This window comes from Crinia signifera, chromosome 3 (assembly GCF_055691185.1).
Source record: "Crinia signifera chromosome 3, ASM5569118v1, whole genome shotgun sequence".
Classification (NCBI taxonomy): Eukaryota; Metazoa; Chordata; class Amphibia; order Anura; family Myobatrachidae; genus Crinia; species Crinia signifera.
Window position 1 is genome coordinate 207,942,033 of NC_139219.1, and position 21,179 is coordinate 207,963,211.

The 21,179-nt window shown below is 46.0% G+C and overlaps 1 protein-coding gene across 1 annotated transcript in view; it reads right to left on the reverse strand.

The window, feature by feature from the left end:
- The window catches only part of LOC146064148 (elongin-A-like), a 59,251-nt gene extending 44,019 nt beyond the window's left edge, over positions 1-15,232 (reverse strand). Inside the window, exon 1 of the mRNA XM_083177326.1 lies at positions 15,081-15,232. Within this exon, the coding sequence (XP_083033452.1) occupies positions 15,081-15,155 (75 nt within the window). The 5' untranslated portion in view covers positions 15,156-15,232. The remainder of the gene's footprint in view (positions 1-15,080) is intronic.
- Positions 15,233-21,179: the final 5,947 nt, after the last annotated feature.

Below are 21,179 nucleotides of genomic sequence, written 5' to 3' on the forward strand. Positions count from 1 at the left end.
GCTCTCAGGGTGCCCTTCTGGCCCCTCTGATTTCCAACAACCTCCCTCAACATCATCGTGGTGCCAATCATTGCGGATTAGCAGGCCTGCCATCAGAGCAGACTACAGGGACAGGATTCCCAGGCCCTGCCAGACAGGGCGCCTGGGTGTCAGTAGTGTGCTTTGCCAGTGAGCAGCCAGAGAGAGGGTGTGAGTCATTGGGTCGACCACATTAGAGTAGACATGCATTGGGCCGACCAATGAAGCTCGACAGGCCTTAGGTCGACACATGCAAAAGGATGACATGGCTAAGGTCAACATGTGAAAAGGTTGACACAATCATTAGGTCGACATGAGTTTCACATTTTTCGGCATATACATCATATCTGCACTCGCCATGCTTTGGGCACAGTGCCTTGGTACGCTATTATATTCTACCTCCATGCCCTAATGGATGCTAGGGCATGAAATATTGCCTGTCAGCACATGCCGGCTCCCAAAAAAAAAATGGCTAAATACACAGGGCAATGGGAGCCCCATGCTGAGCAATGTCCTTTAGCACTGATAGCTAAGCACACATCGATGAGACACATGCGATGCACCAGTGATGTGTGCTGAGCTATCTGTGTGGACCAGTGTGCTTGGCTGAGAACACTGATCTGCACGCAGTCATATCTAGTTAGGCGATGGTGACGTATGGGCTGTACACACAGGGCAACGTGTGCTTAATTTGTAAGTGAACTAAACAGATTGCTTAGAAATAAGGGGGAACAAATCAATGTGTGTACAGGACTTGGGGCCTTATTCTAGTTCACTCTGACAAAAACCTTCTTAGATGGACAAAACCATGTGCACTGCAGGGGGGCAGATGTAAAATTTGCAGATAATTAGATTTGGGTGAGAGTTATTTTGTTTCTGTGCAGGGTAAATACTGACTGCTTTATTTTTACACTGCAATATAGATCTCACTTTGAAGTAAAACCCCACCCACATCTAATTCTCTCTGCACATTTTAAATCTGCCCCCTGCAGTGCACATGGTTTTGTCCATCTAAGAAGGATTTTGTCAGAAAGCGTGAACTAGAATAAGGCCGTTAATGCTGGTACATGGCAGAAGGAGCGATGCCGGAGCTGCTGTATCATGGTAGACCGAGTGTCTGTCTGCAGCAATGGCAAACAGCTGAGCCATGCTACTGTGATGGGGAGGCTGAAGTAGAGAGTGCACAACCCTCAAACAGCTTTGACAGATTCTTCTCAACTGCCAGAATGCATGAACAGGTGGGGAGACACTGATCAGGCCTTCAAGGGCATGGACAGAGTCTGATTTGCATAATGATGAAGATCAGCAGACAAGAGGGATGCAGCGGGGTGTCTGGGGAATGCCAATCTTTAAGAAAAGCGGGGGGGGGGGGGCACCAGAGATTTACCAGCCTTTAAAATAAAGGGGGACAAGATTTTTGGGAACCTTCCAGCTGTTCCAGGAGGGTAGGAAAGTATGGTTCCTCCCAAAGAGATCATATTAATACAGAGCCCAGAGACAAACATTAAAGAAGAGAACCATATTTCACCGACAGGCAAACTCTAGACTACTTCAATAAGTGAACCCAAACAAAATGATAGAGATATATATATATATTTTTTTGTTAATCAAAGAGATTGCGATATTGACACAATTTAAATATGTGTATGTGAAGTGTACCTGACTATTTGCCCAAAGGGCGATTGTAATGACATTCTTTTAATTTTTATGTATTAAATATCCTTTGGGGTGTATTCAATGCCGTGGGCAAGCGGTGACAGCGAGCAGGGCTTCCGTATTCAACGCACCCCCCTCATACGCCAATTCCCCCTCGCTCTGTTTTTTAAGCGAGGGGGAATTGGCATATGCGGCTCCAGAAGCAGAGAGATTCGCGGCTAAATACAGCAGGATTTCTGCATTAGCCACGGCTCTCGCTGTTTCGACCGCTGTTGGAACGCCCTCTAAGTTTGATATGAAACGCGTTGGGGCGGAGCCAGGTGACGATTGCTCGGCTTCCACCGGGCATCCCCCTACTACCGCTGTTCCTGTGACGGGTCCCCGAGATGCTGAGTTCATGTGGAGTGACCGGCGCTGCTTGCAAAGGCTTCCCCCAGAGCTCCGGAGGTGGTAGGAGTGATTGCCGGGATTGTATATATGATATCTTGTGGTAACCAGCCCACAGCAGTGTGTCCATTGATATGAGCAAAATATCGGCTTTAACCTAGGAGCTTTTTATTGCCCATTAAAATATTGTGGTTTTACACTATTAGTGTTCATTCTAGCACCCGCCATATTTGAAAACCCATGCAGTTCCTCTTCCCTGCCTGGGGTGTCACTGTCTACTCTGGTGTTTCTAGCATAGGTCTGGTTTGCATATCAGTGCTGATATACAGACCACACTGCGCTAGAAGTACTACACCAGGCAGCGACACCCCAGGCAGGGAAGAGGAACTACATGGGGTTTCAAATATGGCGGGTGCTAGACTGAACACTGACTATGGAGCGCTCCTCCTTTGGTTTATCTTGACACACACACACACACACACATCTATATGTATCTTCTCTGGAAGATGGATACCAGGTTGCCTGTTCTGATCATGAGATTGATTATGCTTGCTGTACATATTCCTGATGATGGTCTATACTAGACCGAAACGTCACGTTAGGTCGGATGTACCTCTTGTATCTACAATAAATCCTTGTTGCTGATTATGTCCTTGGTGAGTGCCCATTTCTTACACACACACACACACACACACACACACACACACACACACACACACACATATATATACACACATATACACATACACACACACGATGGAGCAGCACTCCTCAGTAACGGTCGGCGGTGCTCACCAAATGCTCCTAGCCAGGAGCTGTAGACAGACCATGTAGTGGGGTGGCACTCGGTTCAATAAGCAGTCAAACACATGTCAATTATGCGTCAACGTTTCAAGGTTTTTTTATTACACCTCTTCGTCAGGACATCAATTAACAAAAAGACAATGAAAACAGGGTTTAAATACATACCAATGCTCATCTGTCACCACGGCGTCCACACACTTTGCCGCCGTGACGTTCAGTGCGTCTAGAGAGTATGCTATTCAGTGACGGGCCGTGTGTGCCAGTTGCCATGGCAGTAGGGCAAAACAAAACAACTAAATACAGTTACAACATGATAGCACCGAAAAGTGATACAATACATAACACACACAGAACGATAAAACACAATACATAAGTTGCAAAGTCAATTACATATAAGATTGATATAATGATCGTTCCTGTAAAAAGATAAGGTACAACAAACTATCGTTCTTGTAAAGAAAATATCAGGATTACATCGAAGCAGTAATAGACGGAAATATATCAAAGGAGCAAACAATACTAAAGTACATTAATTATGATAACACAGCGCTGAAGTAAATATCTCACTAAAAAACTGGCACACAATCGCACAGACCAAAAAACTAAATAAAGCAATGTAGCCCCGCTACCTCATTGAGGCCCTTAGGCGCCAGTGTATCCAAACAGTGTATCCACCGTGCCTCGCTCCTCAGTAACTGTAGGGCTCTATTTCCACCCCTTATACTGGCGGGAATGTGGTCGATGATTATGTATTTCAACATTGGGATCGAATGTTTGGCCTGCAGAAAGTGCCGTGTGCCTGGCTGGTCGCTCTGTCCTTTCGTCAAGGCCGCTTTAATGGATGAGCGGTGTCCCGCCATCCTTTCCCGAAGGGTGCATTCAGTCTTTCCAACATAGTGCAACCCGTACGGACAAGAAATCATATACACTATGAATCTTGTCGTGCAGGTCACCCTATGACGAATAGTCTACCTCTTGCCAGTAAAGGGGTGGCAGAAAGAATCACCACGGGTAAGAGCGGCACGTGGTGCACCCAAGACATCGGTAGCATCCCGGGTGTTGTGCCAAAAATTGTTCGCTACCCGATTCACGTAGGGTAGCTACATTAGTTTTGACTAACAGGTCTCTAAGATTTTTACCTCTAGTGTAGCAGGGCATAATGTTTGCCTTAGTGAGTGCAGAGCCGGGTCACACTGAACCATGGGCCAATTACATTTGACAACCCTTTGGATGCCAGGGCTGGCCACACTGAAGTGGTTCACTCAAGGTAATTTATTGGAGATGACTTTCTTGTCCATGTAGACCAATAACTCGTCAAGTGACAATAACATGGCTTTCTCTTTAACCAAAAGTGATCTATTATAACCACGTTGAATAAACCAGTCGATCATGACGTCAATTTGCTGCTCAGCACCATATACACACACACACACACACACACACACACACACACAGAGTGTGTTTATGTGTGGACTGCTCTCACAAGATGTAGATAATTGAGAACTTTTCTTTCATTCAATGAATGTGTATGATAAATGATGGCAAGGCAAGCTTGATTTATAAGGTACAACCATTGACAGAAAAAGAGAGATTAGCTCTCATGAGGACTCTGTCCTTTAAAAATGTGAAAGAGTTCCTTGCACCATTATAGCTTACAGCTGCCCAGAAGTAATTGCACTATAAATACAACTTTTAGTGCCATTACTCAGAAACTTCAGACATTGGTTCAAATGGGAATATATCAGACTATTTAGTACCAAATTAAAATCCCAGTAAACCAGAAACGATCTAAATGAAGAGACACATTATAGCCAATTCAGTCTCTAAGAATATACCCCATTCTTATATTTATACTTTAAGTGTGGCTAGGCCTATACAAAAGTCTGTAATGCAATAAACAAATTTAATTGGATGTATTATGCATTCATACAAAGCAATAAACTTCGTCCACACACAGTCAAATATTATGGAAGAGTCCTTATTTACCTGCATAATGAGTATGGATTACAAAGTCAGAAACTCCTTGACACATTACATTCCCTTGAGGCATTCCACTGGTGACTGGAAAAATTAGGTCACTGTAGAAAGTTGATGGTGTTCTTACATTTGTTTTTTTATCTTGCCATAAATGACAGTCTCCGTAGCCAGTGCTAAAGGCACACCCACAATGTGCATGCATACAGAATCTTCATGGCTGATCCACACAATCTCTGCCAAACTTTGCTTTAGGAGAAATCTCAGCCCCTATACGCCCAACACAAATAATTAATCAGCCAATGTTAATGGGACATATACAGAGAGAGCATCCCCAGTGGTTATTTCATCAAGCTCTGTGTCTCCAGACCACTCAATCCTGACACCAGGAAGATGTCAAAATAGTGGTGCCAGGGCAGAAGTCATTATAAAATCTTGGTGGTATAAGGATCAAATGCATGGAGAGTTTTTTGTTTACTGATGGATGACCTTACATGATACAGTTACAGTCTAGACTGACTTAGATTTGCAATCGGGTAAAAATAATTCGATAGTCGGCGATCATCGAATGATTTAGGTCCCGTACGCTACCTTGTGAATGGATGCATATGCAAAACATCCATATGCAAAACGGCAGGGATGTACGGACCGCGGCATGGAGTGGGTATTCATGTGGGCGGGGTTAGCGAGTTAATCTGAAACACCCCCTTAGTGTAGTTTATATAAAGTACACACTGAGAAGAGTGGGTTGGATACAGAGCAGGTTGGGTACAGTGCAGGATGGATATAGCATGAGTCAACTACAATGTGAGATACAGTGTGGGTTGGATACAGTATGGGTCAGATACCATGCAGGATATAAGGTGGGTTGGATACAGTATTGGTTGAATACAATGCAGGCTTGATATGGCATGGGTCAGATAAACTGTGAAAGTGGGTGTCGGTAGTGCAGGAGTGCCTGCGGTGTGCTCAGTACAGGGGCACTGGCTGTTGACATGAATGCAGGCAGCTTCGGCAGTACGTGTATGCCCTCAGTTTGATGGTGCTGGAGGTATTCTCAATGTAGAGGTTCCATCGATGTCCTCATTCCTGGGGTTACCAATGTCAGTTGTGCAGGGGTTTTGGCAACACAGGAGGTACCAGCAGGATCAGCAGGGCGTCTGGCATTGTCCACTGAGAAAGGGGGTGTTTGAATTAAATGGGGAACGACTAATTGGCTTCGGCTTGGATTACCAAAGATCAAGATGGTTTGGAATTCCTAGAACTCCAAACTGATCATCTCTGATACACACACACAAAGTAGCAGGCACTCTCCTTAACCCTTTGTGTGCCAAAATCTGTGTATTCTGGCTTGCACACAGTGACATAACAGATTTTAAACACAAAATCTCAAATATCCTTTTTAAATATTACATATTGCCTTGTGTACTGTAGGTTGTGTTAGATCTGCATATTCTTGGTATTTAATCAACAGCATATACTAATTCTGCTCTGAACTGAATAATCCCCTCTGGGACAATTGAACAGCTTTATGTTACAGTTATGTTCTTAAAAATGAAGGAAAACTGGCATCCCTGAAAGGTAAAACATGGACAGCCATGTATGGGAAGGGCCTCTTATTCTCTAGGAAGTTTGGAATGGCTGAGTGTGCAGTGAGCTCACTAGCTATGTATGGGAATGCCAAAGGATATTGACAGCTCAGTTTACTTTGAGCTATAAATGGGCAATGCAAATGCCATCAGCCACATGGGTAAAAACAGACTGACCTCACAAAGCTGAAGTGAGTAAATTGAACAGCAACAGATGTCATTGTCCCTTTTACTGCAGGTTCTCTCTCTCCATGGGCCAGATGTACTAAGCTACAAAAGTGATAAAATGGAGAGTGATAAACAGCCAGCCAATCAGCTCCTACCTGCCATGTCACAGGCTGTGTTTGAGAAATGTCAGGCAGGAGCTGATTGGATGGCTGTTTATCACTCTCCATTTTAGCACTTTTGAAGCTTAGTACATCTGTCTCCATGCATTTAAATGCCATCAGTTATTCTCTGATCATGCAAGGGACCATGGAGCTGATTTATCACCACCCTAGTACGAGGACGTATCGGCCCAACTGGCAAGGTGATAAGTGACTACACTGCACGGATGATTTAATTATCGCATGCAGGGACAGAGCTTGCAATAAAATCCTGTCCCTGTGATGGTTCTCTCAAACACTATCAGAGTATTTTTTTAAGAAAAAAATACCTTGGTCATGTCCCGCCGACATCACCACTACCATTGCCCCTTCCTCTCCAATGTGACGACCCCACCGGCGCCTTGACCCACCCCAGAAGCTAATCATACTTACCACCTACGGATCAGCTCCTGCATTGCTGCCAGTCTTCAGGGCTTCCCTTTTCTGTGACCCCCGTGCTGTTAAGTGAGGTGCCGCTTTGCGGTAAAATGAGGTTAATAAATGGACCCCGTAAGTGAGTGGCTGTGATATACCAGTATTTCTTTCTTCAGTATAAATTTATCTGAAATCCAGGACATACAGTGGAGGAATATCTAAAGTACAGCAATGTGTTTTCTCCAGGTGCCCTTGTCCACATTATACAAGGTTGCCTGATAGAAGGCTGGAAGCAATGACAGTCCTCACGTTGCTGGAAGTATAAATATTATAAGTCTCCAATGACCAACAAACTGCACAGACCAAATAAGCAACTGTCAACTGACAAATGCATTTTACACATGCAGGCAGCTATACCTACAGAGTATACACTGTTGTAGAACAATTTCTGTGTTTTAAAATCCTAAATGCCCACGTTTTGCTACAGCAAATTATCCCCAGACCAGCACACTGTATGTAACTGAACTTGATGGGAGCAATTGCTAAAATTCCTAGGAGGAACACATTCAGTTGGGCCTTATAACAGGAACTGAAACAAGCAAAATTCTGAGAAAGATTTACTGTACAAGTATTATGTAGGGTACACACCAGGGGGACCCGCTGACGATGCACATCGTGAGCGGGTCGTCAGTGTCTCGTCCGACCCGCTCACGTTGACGCGGGGGGGCACGATCCGCTCACGTTGTGCACCTTGAGCGGGTCCGATCCGATGGCGACCCGCACCCGGCTGTATGGTCGTCATTGAGATCATACCTGCAGCAGGTAGGATCTCAATAACGACCGACCGACCCGCGGGACCGCGCATCGGATCGGTATCGGTCCATACCAGGACAGAAAAGGGCCCAATCAGCACACAATCTACATCCAATTGGTCGGAATTGGATCTAGATTGAGGGGATCGGGCCCTAGTCGTCCTTGTGTGTACCCAGCATAAGACGCAGGGGCGTAACTATAGCACCGCAGCCCCCGCCACCGCGGGGGGCGCTGTGCATGTGGGGGCGCCGGGGGCTGCGGTGCTATAGTTACCCCCCCCCCCAATCCCCCGCAGACTTACGTATCTTGCTGGTCCCGGCGGCTCCGTTCTTCTGATGAGGACCACAACAAAATGGCCGCCCCCATATAGCAAACAGTTCTCTGAAACTGTCTGCTGTACGGGGGCGGCCATTTTGTGGTGGTCCTCAGCAGATGAACGGACGGAGCCGCCGGGACCAGCGCGATAGGTAAGACTGCGGGGGAGGGGGTTAGCATAGGCGGCGGGGCGACGGGGCGGCCGGGGGGGGTGCTCGACGGGGCGGCGGCGGGGCGCCCAAAACGTAGCTACGCCACTGATAAGACGACAAGTAGCAGCTTGTACAGACGCGAAAGCCATTTTACTGTACATTTTTTTTCCTCTTTACTGTAGTTGCAAGTAACCATAAGCTTTGAGTTTGTTTCTAGAACATTTGCTGTTGAATTTTTGGCAAAACAGGTTAAATTAAAACCACAATACTGTATCAAGTAAAAGCAAAGCACTTTTTTCAACCTTAATAATAATAATAAATTATTATTATTATTATTATTATTATACGGATTAAGGGGGGGGGGGCAGTGAGTCAGTACCCCTGGGCCCCCCTTTATCTAGGGCCCCATGTTCGGCATGTATTTTTTTTAAGACTTTTTTTTTTAGCCAAAGGTTTTGTGCATGGAAGTGGGGTAGTGCTGCAGCTTCACCTATCTGCCAATGTGACAATGATTAATGTTGCTGAGCATCGGGTGCCAAGGCACACTGACTGCACAAGTGTGCAGTGCATTACTGGGAGTTGACTAAAGCCCCGTACACACGGGGGAGATATATTGCTAGCAATATGAGGCTGAGCAATATATTGCTCAGTTTCTCCTTTTCATCAGCGACCAGAGATGGTCGCTGAGGAAAGGGAACCTCTGCCGGCGGTGCCGATTATAACAGGGCTGAAAACGGGAGCGCGCACCCGGCGATTTATCGCTGGGGCACACTCCCATCACTGGCAATATGGTCGCCAGCGACCATATTCCCAGCTATTTCAGACCCTATCGCCCCCGTGTGTACACAGCTTAAGTCCCATGAGACTTTGCATGAGAGATAAGAGGCGGAGATGCTCATGCTGAACTGTGATTGGTGGAGCTAATCACATGCTTCTCAGGCCCATGGAGGACATCACCAGCAGCCTCATCATGGGAGGGATTTTAAATCAGAGGCAGCACTGAGCCTGTGAGGTCTCAAGGGGGTGAGAAGCAGCTGCAGCACCACCCTTTCTTCTCTCTCCTGGAGTGGGTGTCCCATCTGCCAAATAATTGGCGGCCCACACACCTGCTAATTTTTTTTTTTTTTAAGGAGGTGTGACCATGCCACCCATTTGGCCATGCCTTATTTTTTTCCCGGTGTCCGAAGGAGCTGACAAAGGCCCTGACCAGGGTGGGATGTAACTGGTGTAAACATTTTTTTTTTTTGCAGGGTTTTTGCAGCATTGTGATATGTATCATTCACCAGCCGCAGAGTTTTCGATGTGGAGTATATTGCCAGAAATAGTGTAACCTATAGAAGCCAATTAGGCTTCTTTCCGCATCCTGCCAACCCCCACCACATGTTCCGGCCCCCCTCACCTTCTGACTGGGCAGCCTCCTGGTGTGCTCCGCAAAACGTTACCGCAAAGTTGCAAGAAGGAGGAGCCCAAGAGTCACGGTGACCATCTCACCTTCGCAAAGGGCAGCTTTTCCGAATATATTGCAATACTAATTGCGTATGTTAATACATACATACCTCATGCCCATCCCGTTTTCAGTTTTTTTAGGACAGTACTGCATCCCATCCTGGGGGGGAGGGGGGGGCAAGTTGGGAGTCCCCCGTCACCCGCTCCCTTGCTCAGCAGAGCACCGGGATAAACACTGTGCGCATGCGCATATTCGGAGAGTCAGAGGGGCTGGGGGGGTGTATGTCCAGCAGCTCATACAGCATTGCCCATGCCCCAAGAATGTCATTGGGAGGCGTGGTTCAAGGGAGTGTCATCACATTTAAGATAGACTCCACTCTCTTACTTGAGTCCTGCTACAGGCATTTGTAGCTGTGAGGTATGATACATATGTGATAGTATCATTGCAATCATTGGCAGGATGTATTTTGCATTAATACATCCCACCCCCAATGTTAAAGGGATTTGTGCAACTCACTTTTGGACCCTTGTATTTTGTTTCTTCTTGCTTTCTACCAATCTACAGTTTAAACGGTTATATACATGATATATGAGTAGATTTCCCAGGGCTACGAATACAAAAAAAAATGTCCAAACCAGAACACTTGTCCTGGGTCTCTCTAACTATTTTATGTTAATGATTTGAAAAACCTGTTAAGGGCCCTACACATATAACGACGTGTGTTGGGAGAGAGCTCTGAGCGATGCTGCTTTGCTCAGAGTGCTCAGGTCCCACAGTGCTGTGTGCTGAGCCAGGTGCCAAGGGCAGCGTTCTCCTTCAAGAAAAAGGGGGGTGTTCCAGCGCCAGCTGTGTCTATTATACAGTAAAATGTGAACGGTTTCTTCTATAATAAATTTAATTAAACAATATTAAAGCAATATTAATAAAAATATATATTTTTTTAAATATATGACATTCCAAGGATTAAACTGAATTTATATAGATGAAATTCATTCTTATGCACACTGAACATTGATCCACAAATAAAGCCTCACCTACTCTCTCTTATAGACCAAATTGGGATATTACATCACAAGGGGCCTAATTTAGCAAACTGCACAGCCCTGTACCCATCAGCAACCTGTTCTGCTGCAAAAGGTGGCCATACACTGTTGCGATGTCTCGCAGCGGTGTACGGCCACCTGATACCCCGCAAGATGCCCGGGACCTTCGTGGGCAGCAGGTACGCATGCGATCCGTCACAATTTGGTTAGGTCAGGTGGTCGGATGGCCAGAAGGTCCAATGTGCACGTGATCACGCATCGAACCTAAGGGGACGTCAAACTCACCCGATTTGATGGCCAGGTTCATCAGAATCGGCCAAAAATCAGCCCAGTGCATGGGCACCTTAAATGTGTAATTGTGGGTCATATTTTGTCATACCTCTCAACTGCCCCAATTTTGGAGGGTCACTTTTTTGGGGACTGTCCCGCTCTTCCACCCATGAGCTACAGTGTCCTGGGTTTAGGGGGCAGTTAGGAGCCTTCTCTCACTCACTTATTCAGCAGAGCAGTGGTTTATACTGTAGATGCAGTAGGACAGGGGGTGGGAGCTCATAGAGCACTGGCCAGCCCCCCTCATTGGTGAAAAGGAGGGAGTGGCCTCACGGGAATATCAAACACACATCTTCTGTTGCTTAGGTAAATTACCTTAACATTTTTTAAGCTGTGGAGATCAGGTGGTGGGTCTGCCGGCAGACAACATCACCGTTCCTCCGCTCTATCAACGCATTTCACCTTGTGGGCTTCTTCAGTATGCAGCAGAGAGTGAATGTGAACCCTTTTCCCCTCTATGTTAGGGGGTATGTAATGAAGAACATATATCAAAACATATTATATAGGTGTTATATAAATATATACAGGTCCAAATTAAGGTTTGTGGGGCCCAGTGGCATCTACATTTTATGGACGAATAAAAAATTGACACCCTGCCACCACTAGGCCCTTTACCATGCCAAACAGTAGTCTCTTTGCTACACAGAGCCATACTCGCAGCCTAGCCAACAGGTCCGCGCCACCTGCTGAACATCTGCAATGTACGCTCTGTACATGCAGAACATAGAGCCATAGCAGACCCTGTCTACATATTCTATGCAATAACAGGGTCAGACTAGATCTGTTTGAAAGCCCCCTTTTAGGGCTGCCATCAGAAATTTGGGGGTACTCATTTCCAGTCCCACCCCCACTCCTCCTCACTTGACTTACCATAACCCGGCTCCAGCTCCCCCATCTCCGGAAGTCCCGGAGCGCAGGCTTCTATAACGCCGGATATCGGCGGCCAATTAAAATGCAGCACCGGCTGATGAGCCAATCAGCTTGCGTACTGGCAGCTGCTCTGATTCACTGGCTCAAAAGCCGGTGCAGCATTTTAATTGGCCGCCGGCGTCCTTCCAGAGGCTGGGGCCTGGTACAGCTGTATCCACAGCACCCCCCTATTGGCGGCCCTACCCAATTTAATATAGCACTGGATATAGATCTAGAAAAATATAGAATAATAGAAAGACAGACTCTACATGACCACAAGTATTTCATTCTCACTGCACATCTATCACCCGTTACAGAAACGCCCCTGGTCGGACACATGCAGAATTTAGGAACAAGGCCACTTGTTTCCTGATCACTCAGTGCCAGAACACAGGAGCTAAACTGAACAGATTGTGCCATTAGTGTGGAATAACACAGTCCAAGAGATAAATTGCTGAAGGGAGGCCCAGGAGCATGTGACGGAACTGGATAAGATGTGCCCTAGTACTAATTGAGTTCACATATCCTGGAAAATGAAACAAAAATTTAAATACTCCAGAGAATCTGTACATTATTTTTATGAAATTAATTAATTCCTTATCTTTAAAAAAGGACAGAATAATAATTTAAAAAAAATTCTATATATATTGTCTACCTGCCATATGTACAACACATTAAATCATAAAAGTGTGTTTGGTTAATGAGCTGCAAAATAGAAATGGCAGGAATGCTGTAATTTGGAGCCAACAGGTCCCTCTCAGAGGACAATGTGGAAAGAAGCCTTTAAGGGTTCTAAAGGATAAAGCCAGCGAAAGCTGGCATCACCCTCCTCACTGAAGCCCAGCATTAAAAGGACTCAGAACAGGAGTTGAATGAAAGGTAAATTAAAGTAAACTGGCTGTTAATTCCGAAGGCAGGGGGGAGGGGGTATGAGTACTCAGAAATCCTACCTGATTAACCAAATGTTTGTTTTGTGGGGTTCTTTTTGGTGAAGGGACATGGCCTCAGCAAAGGGGTAATGGCACTATCGCAAGCCACGCCTCCCGGTTTCATCATAGGTGTTCTAGCCAATGCTCAAAGCAGAGTGTGGCAGAAGACCCCCCTCCCCCCCCCCCCAACTGCCCCCTGCCCATGGGTAGGACAGCAAATCTTTCCTCTGAAAATCGGGACAGTTGGGTATGATATAAGGGTATACGTTCTATAGAATAGTTTAATGAGGTCTATCTTGGTACAACTAAGTACTCAAAACAGATATCGGAGCGGTAATGATGATCACAAACATGATAACAGTTGTGCAGATTATACTGTACACATACTGGGTGAGATGTAGTAATCCTTGAAAAGTGATAAAATGGAGAGTGATAAACCACCAATCAGCTCCTACCTGTTATTTTCTAAAACCAGCCTGTAGCATGACAGTAAGGAGCTGATTGGCTGGTGGTGTATCACTCTTGATTGCACTTTTCAAGCTTAATACACAACTGGCCCAGTGACTGAGTGAAAATTCATGTGAAAATAGAGTATAGCCTTGCTTTAGAAATGTTTTTTTGGTACTTGTGTAGTTTCACAGCGCCGTGTTACTTCCGGGTCCTACGCTCGGCACAAACTATCTAAAATAAAGTAACCTAACTCCATGCCAACATGGATAGTTCATACCCCCACTATCCATGCTGGTACGGAGTTGATTTTAGATAGCGTGGCGAGCGTAGTAAGCCACCGAGCCCGCAGCGTGGGTGAGCGAAGCGAGCCCCGCAAGTGGACTCAGACGCACGGCGCCATGACACTACAAAAGTACCGTTTTAGTAGTAACAGGGTACACAAGAATTATTTAGAAGTACATAATCCTGGACTGTAATATTGCAATATAGTAAGCATGGTGCTGCAGCCAGTCTCAAAATGTAAAACATTACAGCAAATGGCTTGATGTGCAATATGATCCCTGTCTAAGCTATAAGCAGCTTTGCACTTCCCCCAGCACCTGTTCCAATATAGTATCCTGCCCAGAATATAAACAAAGCGAGCACTTCCCGAATACCTGCCAATTAGTGGCTACATGTGAACTAAAGATTTTGTGAGCAGTTCCATGCTGCAGTTAGTAACACGTTTCCTTCTAAGTGCAGTTTACCATTATTAAAGCAACAAATCATACAATGCTTTTTGGTTCGAATCAGGCTAACTAATAGCAAAATTCAGCATTCAAAAAAGTTTACCTATATTGAATATAAATGCACTTATCAGTGTATGAATTGGTTTAAATCGAGGAAGGGGACCATATGCAGACCCTATATAGCTCTGTAACCTTTGGCATTGTACAACACTCTAATGCAGTGGTACTCCACCTTGGTCCTCAGGAACCCCCCAACAGTTCACGGTTTCTAGGTCTCCACACAGAATCACAAGTTAAGTAATTAGCTCCACCTGTGGATCTTTTAAAATGTGTCAGTGAATAATGAGCGCACCTGTGAACCTTCAGCTCAGCTACCACATGTCACACTTCATTTAATAAAATGGAAGAAAATGCAATAGTTAAATCACTAATGACAATAGTGTTTTAACATTGTTTTTTTTTTTTTTTTAAACACCAGTTATTCAGCATATTAAGTGGGTAACCAAAAACATACCTGTTGAAAGGTGTAACATTTAAGTGTTTGGACTATAGACTTTTTATTGGATCTAAATACCCAAACCATGAGTTATACTGTATTTTATTATACCATTCATAAAAGTGTACTCTGACATGCTGATAGCGTATTAATGTTATTAGCCAAATAGACATTCTTCTAATACAGTTATACTGGAATAATTTAAATATGCAAATGTTAATAGATGCAAAGTGCATCTAGTTGGAAGGAGAGAAGATAATGAACATTTATATTTACAGCAATAAGTGCCATAAATTATACCTTTCTGGGATCCTGTGTGTGGTCAAGACGCTCTTTGAGCTGCTGGACTCTCTGCAATTTATTCTGAGTTTCCATCTTGCAAGTGTGGTAGCTCCTTGGTGGTTCTCATTAGATTCTGATGTCACAAGTGACATCACTGCACCATGTGACTGCCTAAATCACATGTTATGGTCCATCATGTGACTTAACTAAAACTTACCCTGGCATGGTATTGGTTAGATTAGAACAGTAATTAGCAGCATGACCTAACAGCACAACTTTGACAGGGAATGCTGGGACTTGTAGTCCCACAGCAGCTGGATAGCCACTTATTGCCCATTCCTGTGATTAGAACCAACAGGAAGAAACCAATTCAATTATTTTAATTTGTTGCAACATCTTTAGGCTTATTTGTATGAATTAAAATTAAATTTAGCATATTTTATAATTTTTGCAGCCTCTATTTCGATGAAAACTTTAAACCCTGACTACAAATGCAAAACGTTTGTTGAAATCTGTAATGCAGTTAACATACCTCCCAACTGTCCCGCTTTCCGTGGGAATGTCCTGTTTTTTTGGGACGTTCCCATGTCCCGCCCGGGGCCAACAGTGTTCCGTGGGTGGGGCGGGGCAGTTGGCAGTTGCACAGCGTCTGTTCATGCAGACAGAGGGGCAGCAGTGGCAAAAATTCAAATCGCGGCACTCGCACGAGGCCACGCCCCCTCATCACAAGGTCCCCCACAAATTAGGCTCAAGATAGAATAGATCTCAATCAGTTTGCCACTAGCAGCAGCTGCCGTATCACAGATCAAGAGCTATGGGGCTAATTCAGCATGGATCATTAAATATAGAATTTGCAACTTAAGTGATTATCGACTGACTGCGCATGCATACCGCTCTCATAGAAAATGCATATGGATCGTAAATGTATTCTGTTTGCAGTTTGACGCCAGGAAGACGGCATCTAGGTCTGGTAACCTGACTTTTTCTGGGTGTGGTGGATAAAAAGCAGCCGAGAATGCCACCAAGCCATTGGTGTAACTTCCATGGGTGCAGGGGGTTCAGCTGCTATGGGGCCCTGGCTATTTTGAGGGTCAGCTGTTTTCCCTGCACCCAGTCATTGCTGCCTCCAAGACCCACAGCATTGCTTCACCCCCACTAAGAATGCCGGTGTTACCATAACCCCCATGTTTCCCCCGGGACTGATGCCGCACGGAGGATTTAGTAAGGGGCCAATCACTGGCTACGAGTGCCCTGAATCATGGGTATTTAGGGGGAAGGCACTAATGCTATGAAGTGCTCCCCCCTTCAGAGTCCTCTACAGCTGGAGTCAGGTAGTACTCGCTCACCCTCCCTCTCTCTCTCCATCCATCTGTACTACCCCTACCACCTCCGTGTTGCTGAAATCTACCGCCCCCCTGGCCCTATCTCCTCTTCTTGACAACTTTGCCGCCTGGCTTCCACACTTCCTCTCCTCTGACCTGCCATCTGTCATTCTTGATGACTTTAACATACCCTTGGATAACCCTGCTGATCCTGGCACCTCCAAACTCCCCTCTCTCTGCTCCTCTCTTGGCCTATCTCAGTGGATTACCTCTCTCACCCACATCCAAGGACACTCCCTCAATCTCGTCTTCTCTCGCTCTTGTTCCCTTACTGACTACACTATTTTGGCTTTTCCTCTTACTGACCATCACCTCATCTACTTCTCCCTCACTGCTTCCCCCTCTACCCCCCCCCCCTGACAAGCGCATTGTCTCACGGCATAACGTCAACACACTTGATCTTGCTGCCTTCTCAAACACACTGTGTCTTCTTCTTGCCCCAATCGCCCTCATGTCCTGCCCGAACCTCGCCGCCTCCCTCTATAATGACACCCTATCTTCCGCATTGGACTCTGCCTGCCCTCCCTCCTCCATCCCCCTTCGATGCTCCAACCCCCAACCGTGGCACTCGCCTATCACCCGATTCCTTAAAAAGTGTTCTCGCACTGCTAAACGCTTCTTGAAGAAATCACACTCCCTCGCTGATTATCTCCATTTAAAATTCATTCTTTCCTCCTTCAGCTCTGCTCTTGCTCTGGCCAAGGAATCCTACTTTAAGTCCCTCATCCTTTCCCAATCATCCAACCCCCGCAGGCTCTTCGCCACCTTCAACTCCTTGCTCTCCCCTCCTCCTCCAGCTCTTCCGTCCTCCATCGTAGACGCTGATTTTGCTACCTACTTTTCAACCAAAATCTCCTCTCTCAGGACTGCCATCACTGCTGCCATGACCTAACCCTCTCCCTCCTCCCCTCCTACATCTCCACTCCCCTCCTTCCCACCCCTGTCCTCATTTTACCCCACCACTGCCGCTGAAGTCCACTCTATCCTTCAATCCGCTTCCAGGGGCAAACGCAGGATTTTCAGAAGGGGGTTTCCAGAGAGGGGCGGATCAAAGCACGGAGATGGACACTTAGGTGACCCAGTATATGCCGGATCAGTTAAAGTATTATAGATAGACCAAATGTATATAAATAATAATAAACATATATATATATATATATATATATATATATATATACACATTATAGCAGTGTAGACCCCTGGGCACTGTATTGAAGCCCCTACCTATCCTCCAGCGGTAGGGGTGGGGGGGGTGCTATGAGCGGAAGCTTTGATGTCCCGTGGGTGGTAGGGGGTATCATATCAACCGCTCATCATGTAGGGCCTGTAATTTCCACTAATTACCCCTTTACTGCACAGATGGTGGGAGATGGAGTGGGAGAAGGGGGCATTGGGGTGAAGGAAGGGGTCCTGATACATAACTTCCAGGGTGATAGAGGATGTTTAATACGCAGAGGAGGAGTGTATAGTGGAGTGGGCTTATTATTCATAATTTCTGGTGGGAGGACAGCTTGCTTGACTGCAGATATCTCCAATTCCTGGAACTAGATTTCTTAGTTTTAAATGGAATTAAAAATTAGTGAATCCCACCTACCAAATGGTACTTGGGACTAGCGGATCAGAATTCAGGAGGCAGAGCAATCTGCCAACGAGGATATAAAACTACATACCAGGTGTGTGGAGCTGGAGCAGTAACCAGCTGCTGGAAGGCTGATATATCTGGTTCTGGGAACAGTAGAGACAAGCTACAAGTATCCATCAAAAAGGGAGAGTCCCAGCTTTTGGAATATACCATCAGAAACACTCTACAGTATGTCAGACATAATCTGAAATATCTGACTGGGAAGAGCAATTAACAGGCTTGGATGGGGACCGCTTCTTTGAAGTCAGATATCTCCAGTTCCCCAGGGCTGATTTTTTAAATTCTTGTACCCTTGGAAAGAGGGGACCCTCAGCTTTCAGACTATGGGCCTTAGATTCCTAGGGGGGGGGTTCTGGGTACTCAGAAACCCCCCCCTGCGTGCGCTACTGGCTTCTCCCTCCACCTGCCCGCTTGATCCTATCCCCTCCAATATTATCCGTTGTCTCAGTCCGTCAGTCTGCTCTCACCTGGCTCACCTCTTTAATCTTTCCCTATCCTCTGGGATCTTCCCTTCCTCCTTCAAACACGCTCTTGTCTCCCCAAATCTCAAAAAAACAAATCTTGACCCCAACTCTCCATCCAACTACAGGCCCATCTCCCTCCTCCCTTTTGCCTCCAAGCTCCTAGAACGTCTGACCTATAATCGTCTCCTAAGCCACCTTACTGCTAAAGAGGGCGGAAGTCGTAATGACTAAATGAGAAATTCAGCGTCTAAGACCGGATACAATCATGGAGGCATAAAGATTCAAATACGTATGGATATGAGGCATAGAAGCAAAACGAGGCTTGGTGTAAAAGTTAAAATGGCCGCCAACGGATCTAAGATTGGCGGACTGAGAATGAGGCTTGAATGTGTTTGCAAATATGGCCGCTGCTGCCTATAAATAGAGGTGGCGATAACGAGACGTGGAACGCAAATTGCGGAAGTCAAAGAGATCGAGTGCCCGCGAACACGCCGGCTATAACAATAGTATCAGTGACAATGGGGATTCATCTGAGGAAGCCGCTGACATAGTTCCAAGGCGGAGAAACGCGTATGTGGAGCCCCATTATCGATCCAGTACCCGTGGCTATTTGAAGAGGAGTCTCAAAACTCTGCGGTATTCATCTGCCGGAAATTCTGGGTAAAACACCTGGTTCAACACCCAATCCCTGGAGCGCTCACCCTCATTGGAGGTAGAGAGCGAACTCAGAAAAAGGACTCTTGTGGTGACACAATCATTCAGAGGAGACAGCTTTAATAAGCCGAGATTGGGACTGGTAACTATAAACGATTTCTGCCTCACTCATTCCTCACTAGAGACTAAAAATCAGCCTCATTAAGGGGTTTATTCTAGTTCATTCTTTCTGACAAAATCCTTCTTAGATGGACAAAACCATGTGCACTGCAGGGGGGCAGATGTAACATGTGCAGAGAGAATTAGATTTGGGTGAGTTTTTTTGTTTCTGTGCAGGGAAAATACTGACTGCATGATTTTACACTGCAATATAGATCTCACTTTGAAGAAAAACCCCACCCAAATCTAATTCTCTCTGCACAAGTTACATCTGCCCCACCTGCAGTGCACATGGTTTTGTCCATCTAAGAAGGATTTTGTCAGAAAGAATGAACTAGAATAACCCCCTAAGTGCCTAGAAACAGGACTCTTTATGTTATATGTTGTATGTCTTGTTTGTGTGTGTGTTTTTTAATAGGAATTGCATTTCATGCATGAATTGTTATAATATGTATTTTTAAATAAATTCTAATCATGATTGATTAAATATTGTGTATTATTGGAGTGCAGTTGCGCTTTCTCAGTGACAATCATCTGATTGCCACTAAAACTCCCCTTGTTTACTGCTAACTCCATTCTAGACCCCCTCCAATCCGGGTTCTGCCCTTTACATTCCACTGAAACTGCCCTGACCAAAGTCACTAACGATCTACTATCGGCTAAATCCAAAGGCCTCTTCTCTATCCTCATCCAGCTTGATCTGTTGGCTGCCTTTGACACTGTTGACCACCCTCTCCTGCTCAACACCCTCCGCTCCTTTGGCATCGTCTTCTCCTGGTTCACCTTATACCTCTCCGATCACTCCTTCTCCGTATCCACTCCGAGCTCCTCCTCTCCTACTAGCCCGCAGCCAGTCGGTGTTCCCCAAGGGTCAGTCCTTGGCCTTCTTCTCCCTCTACACCACCTCTCTGGGCACCCTCATCAGCTCCTATGGTTTCCATTACCACCTTTATGCTGATGATACCCTAATCTATCTCTCTTCCCCCCGACCTATCCCCATCACTACTGTCCATGGTCTCTGAATGCCTCACGGCCATCTCAGCCTGGATGACCCAACGCTTCCTGAAAGTAAACATGGCTAAAACTGAACTTCTAATCTTCGATCCCCCGAACATCCCCTCTTCTCCCACTATCTCCATCAGCATTGGTGGAACTGTGATCACCTCCACCGACCAAACGCGCTGTCTCAGTGTCATCATTGACTCCTCCCTCTCTTTCACCCCCCACATTTGTGCTCTCTCACAGTCCTGCCGCTTTCACCTACGCAACATCTCACGCATCAGACCATTCCTCTCCACTGACGCAACCAAAATTCTCATTCACTCTCTTGTCATCTCCCGCCTTGACTACTGCAACATCCTTCTTTTTGGGCTACCTCTCACCCGCCTCGCACCTCTCCAATACATTCTTAACGCTGCTGCTAGGCACAGCTTCCTCTCCCGACGCTCTATCTCCGCCTCCACCCTCTGTCTATCTCTTCACTGGATCCCCATTCCTTTCCGAGCTCTCTTTAAACTCCTCACCACCACCTACAAGGCTCTCTCCTCCTCCACCGCTCCTTACCTCTCTTCACTGATATCTATCCACACTCCCTCCCGTCCTCTTTGCTCCATCGCTGATCGCCGACTGACCTCTCACCTAATCACCTCCTCTCACTCCCGAGTCAAGACTTCTCTCGCGCTGCCCCCCTGTACTGGAACAACCTTCCGCCACCCATCAGGTTTTCTGATTCCCTTACCTCCTTCAAGCGCTCCCTCAAAACCCTATCCCTCCTCCTAACCTCTTTTGATCCTCCTATCCTGCCTACCCTACCCCT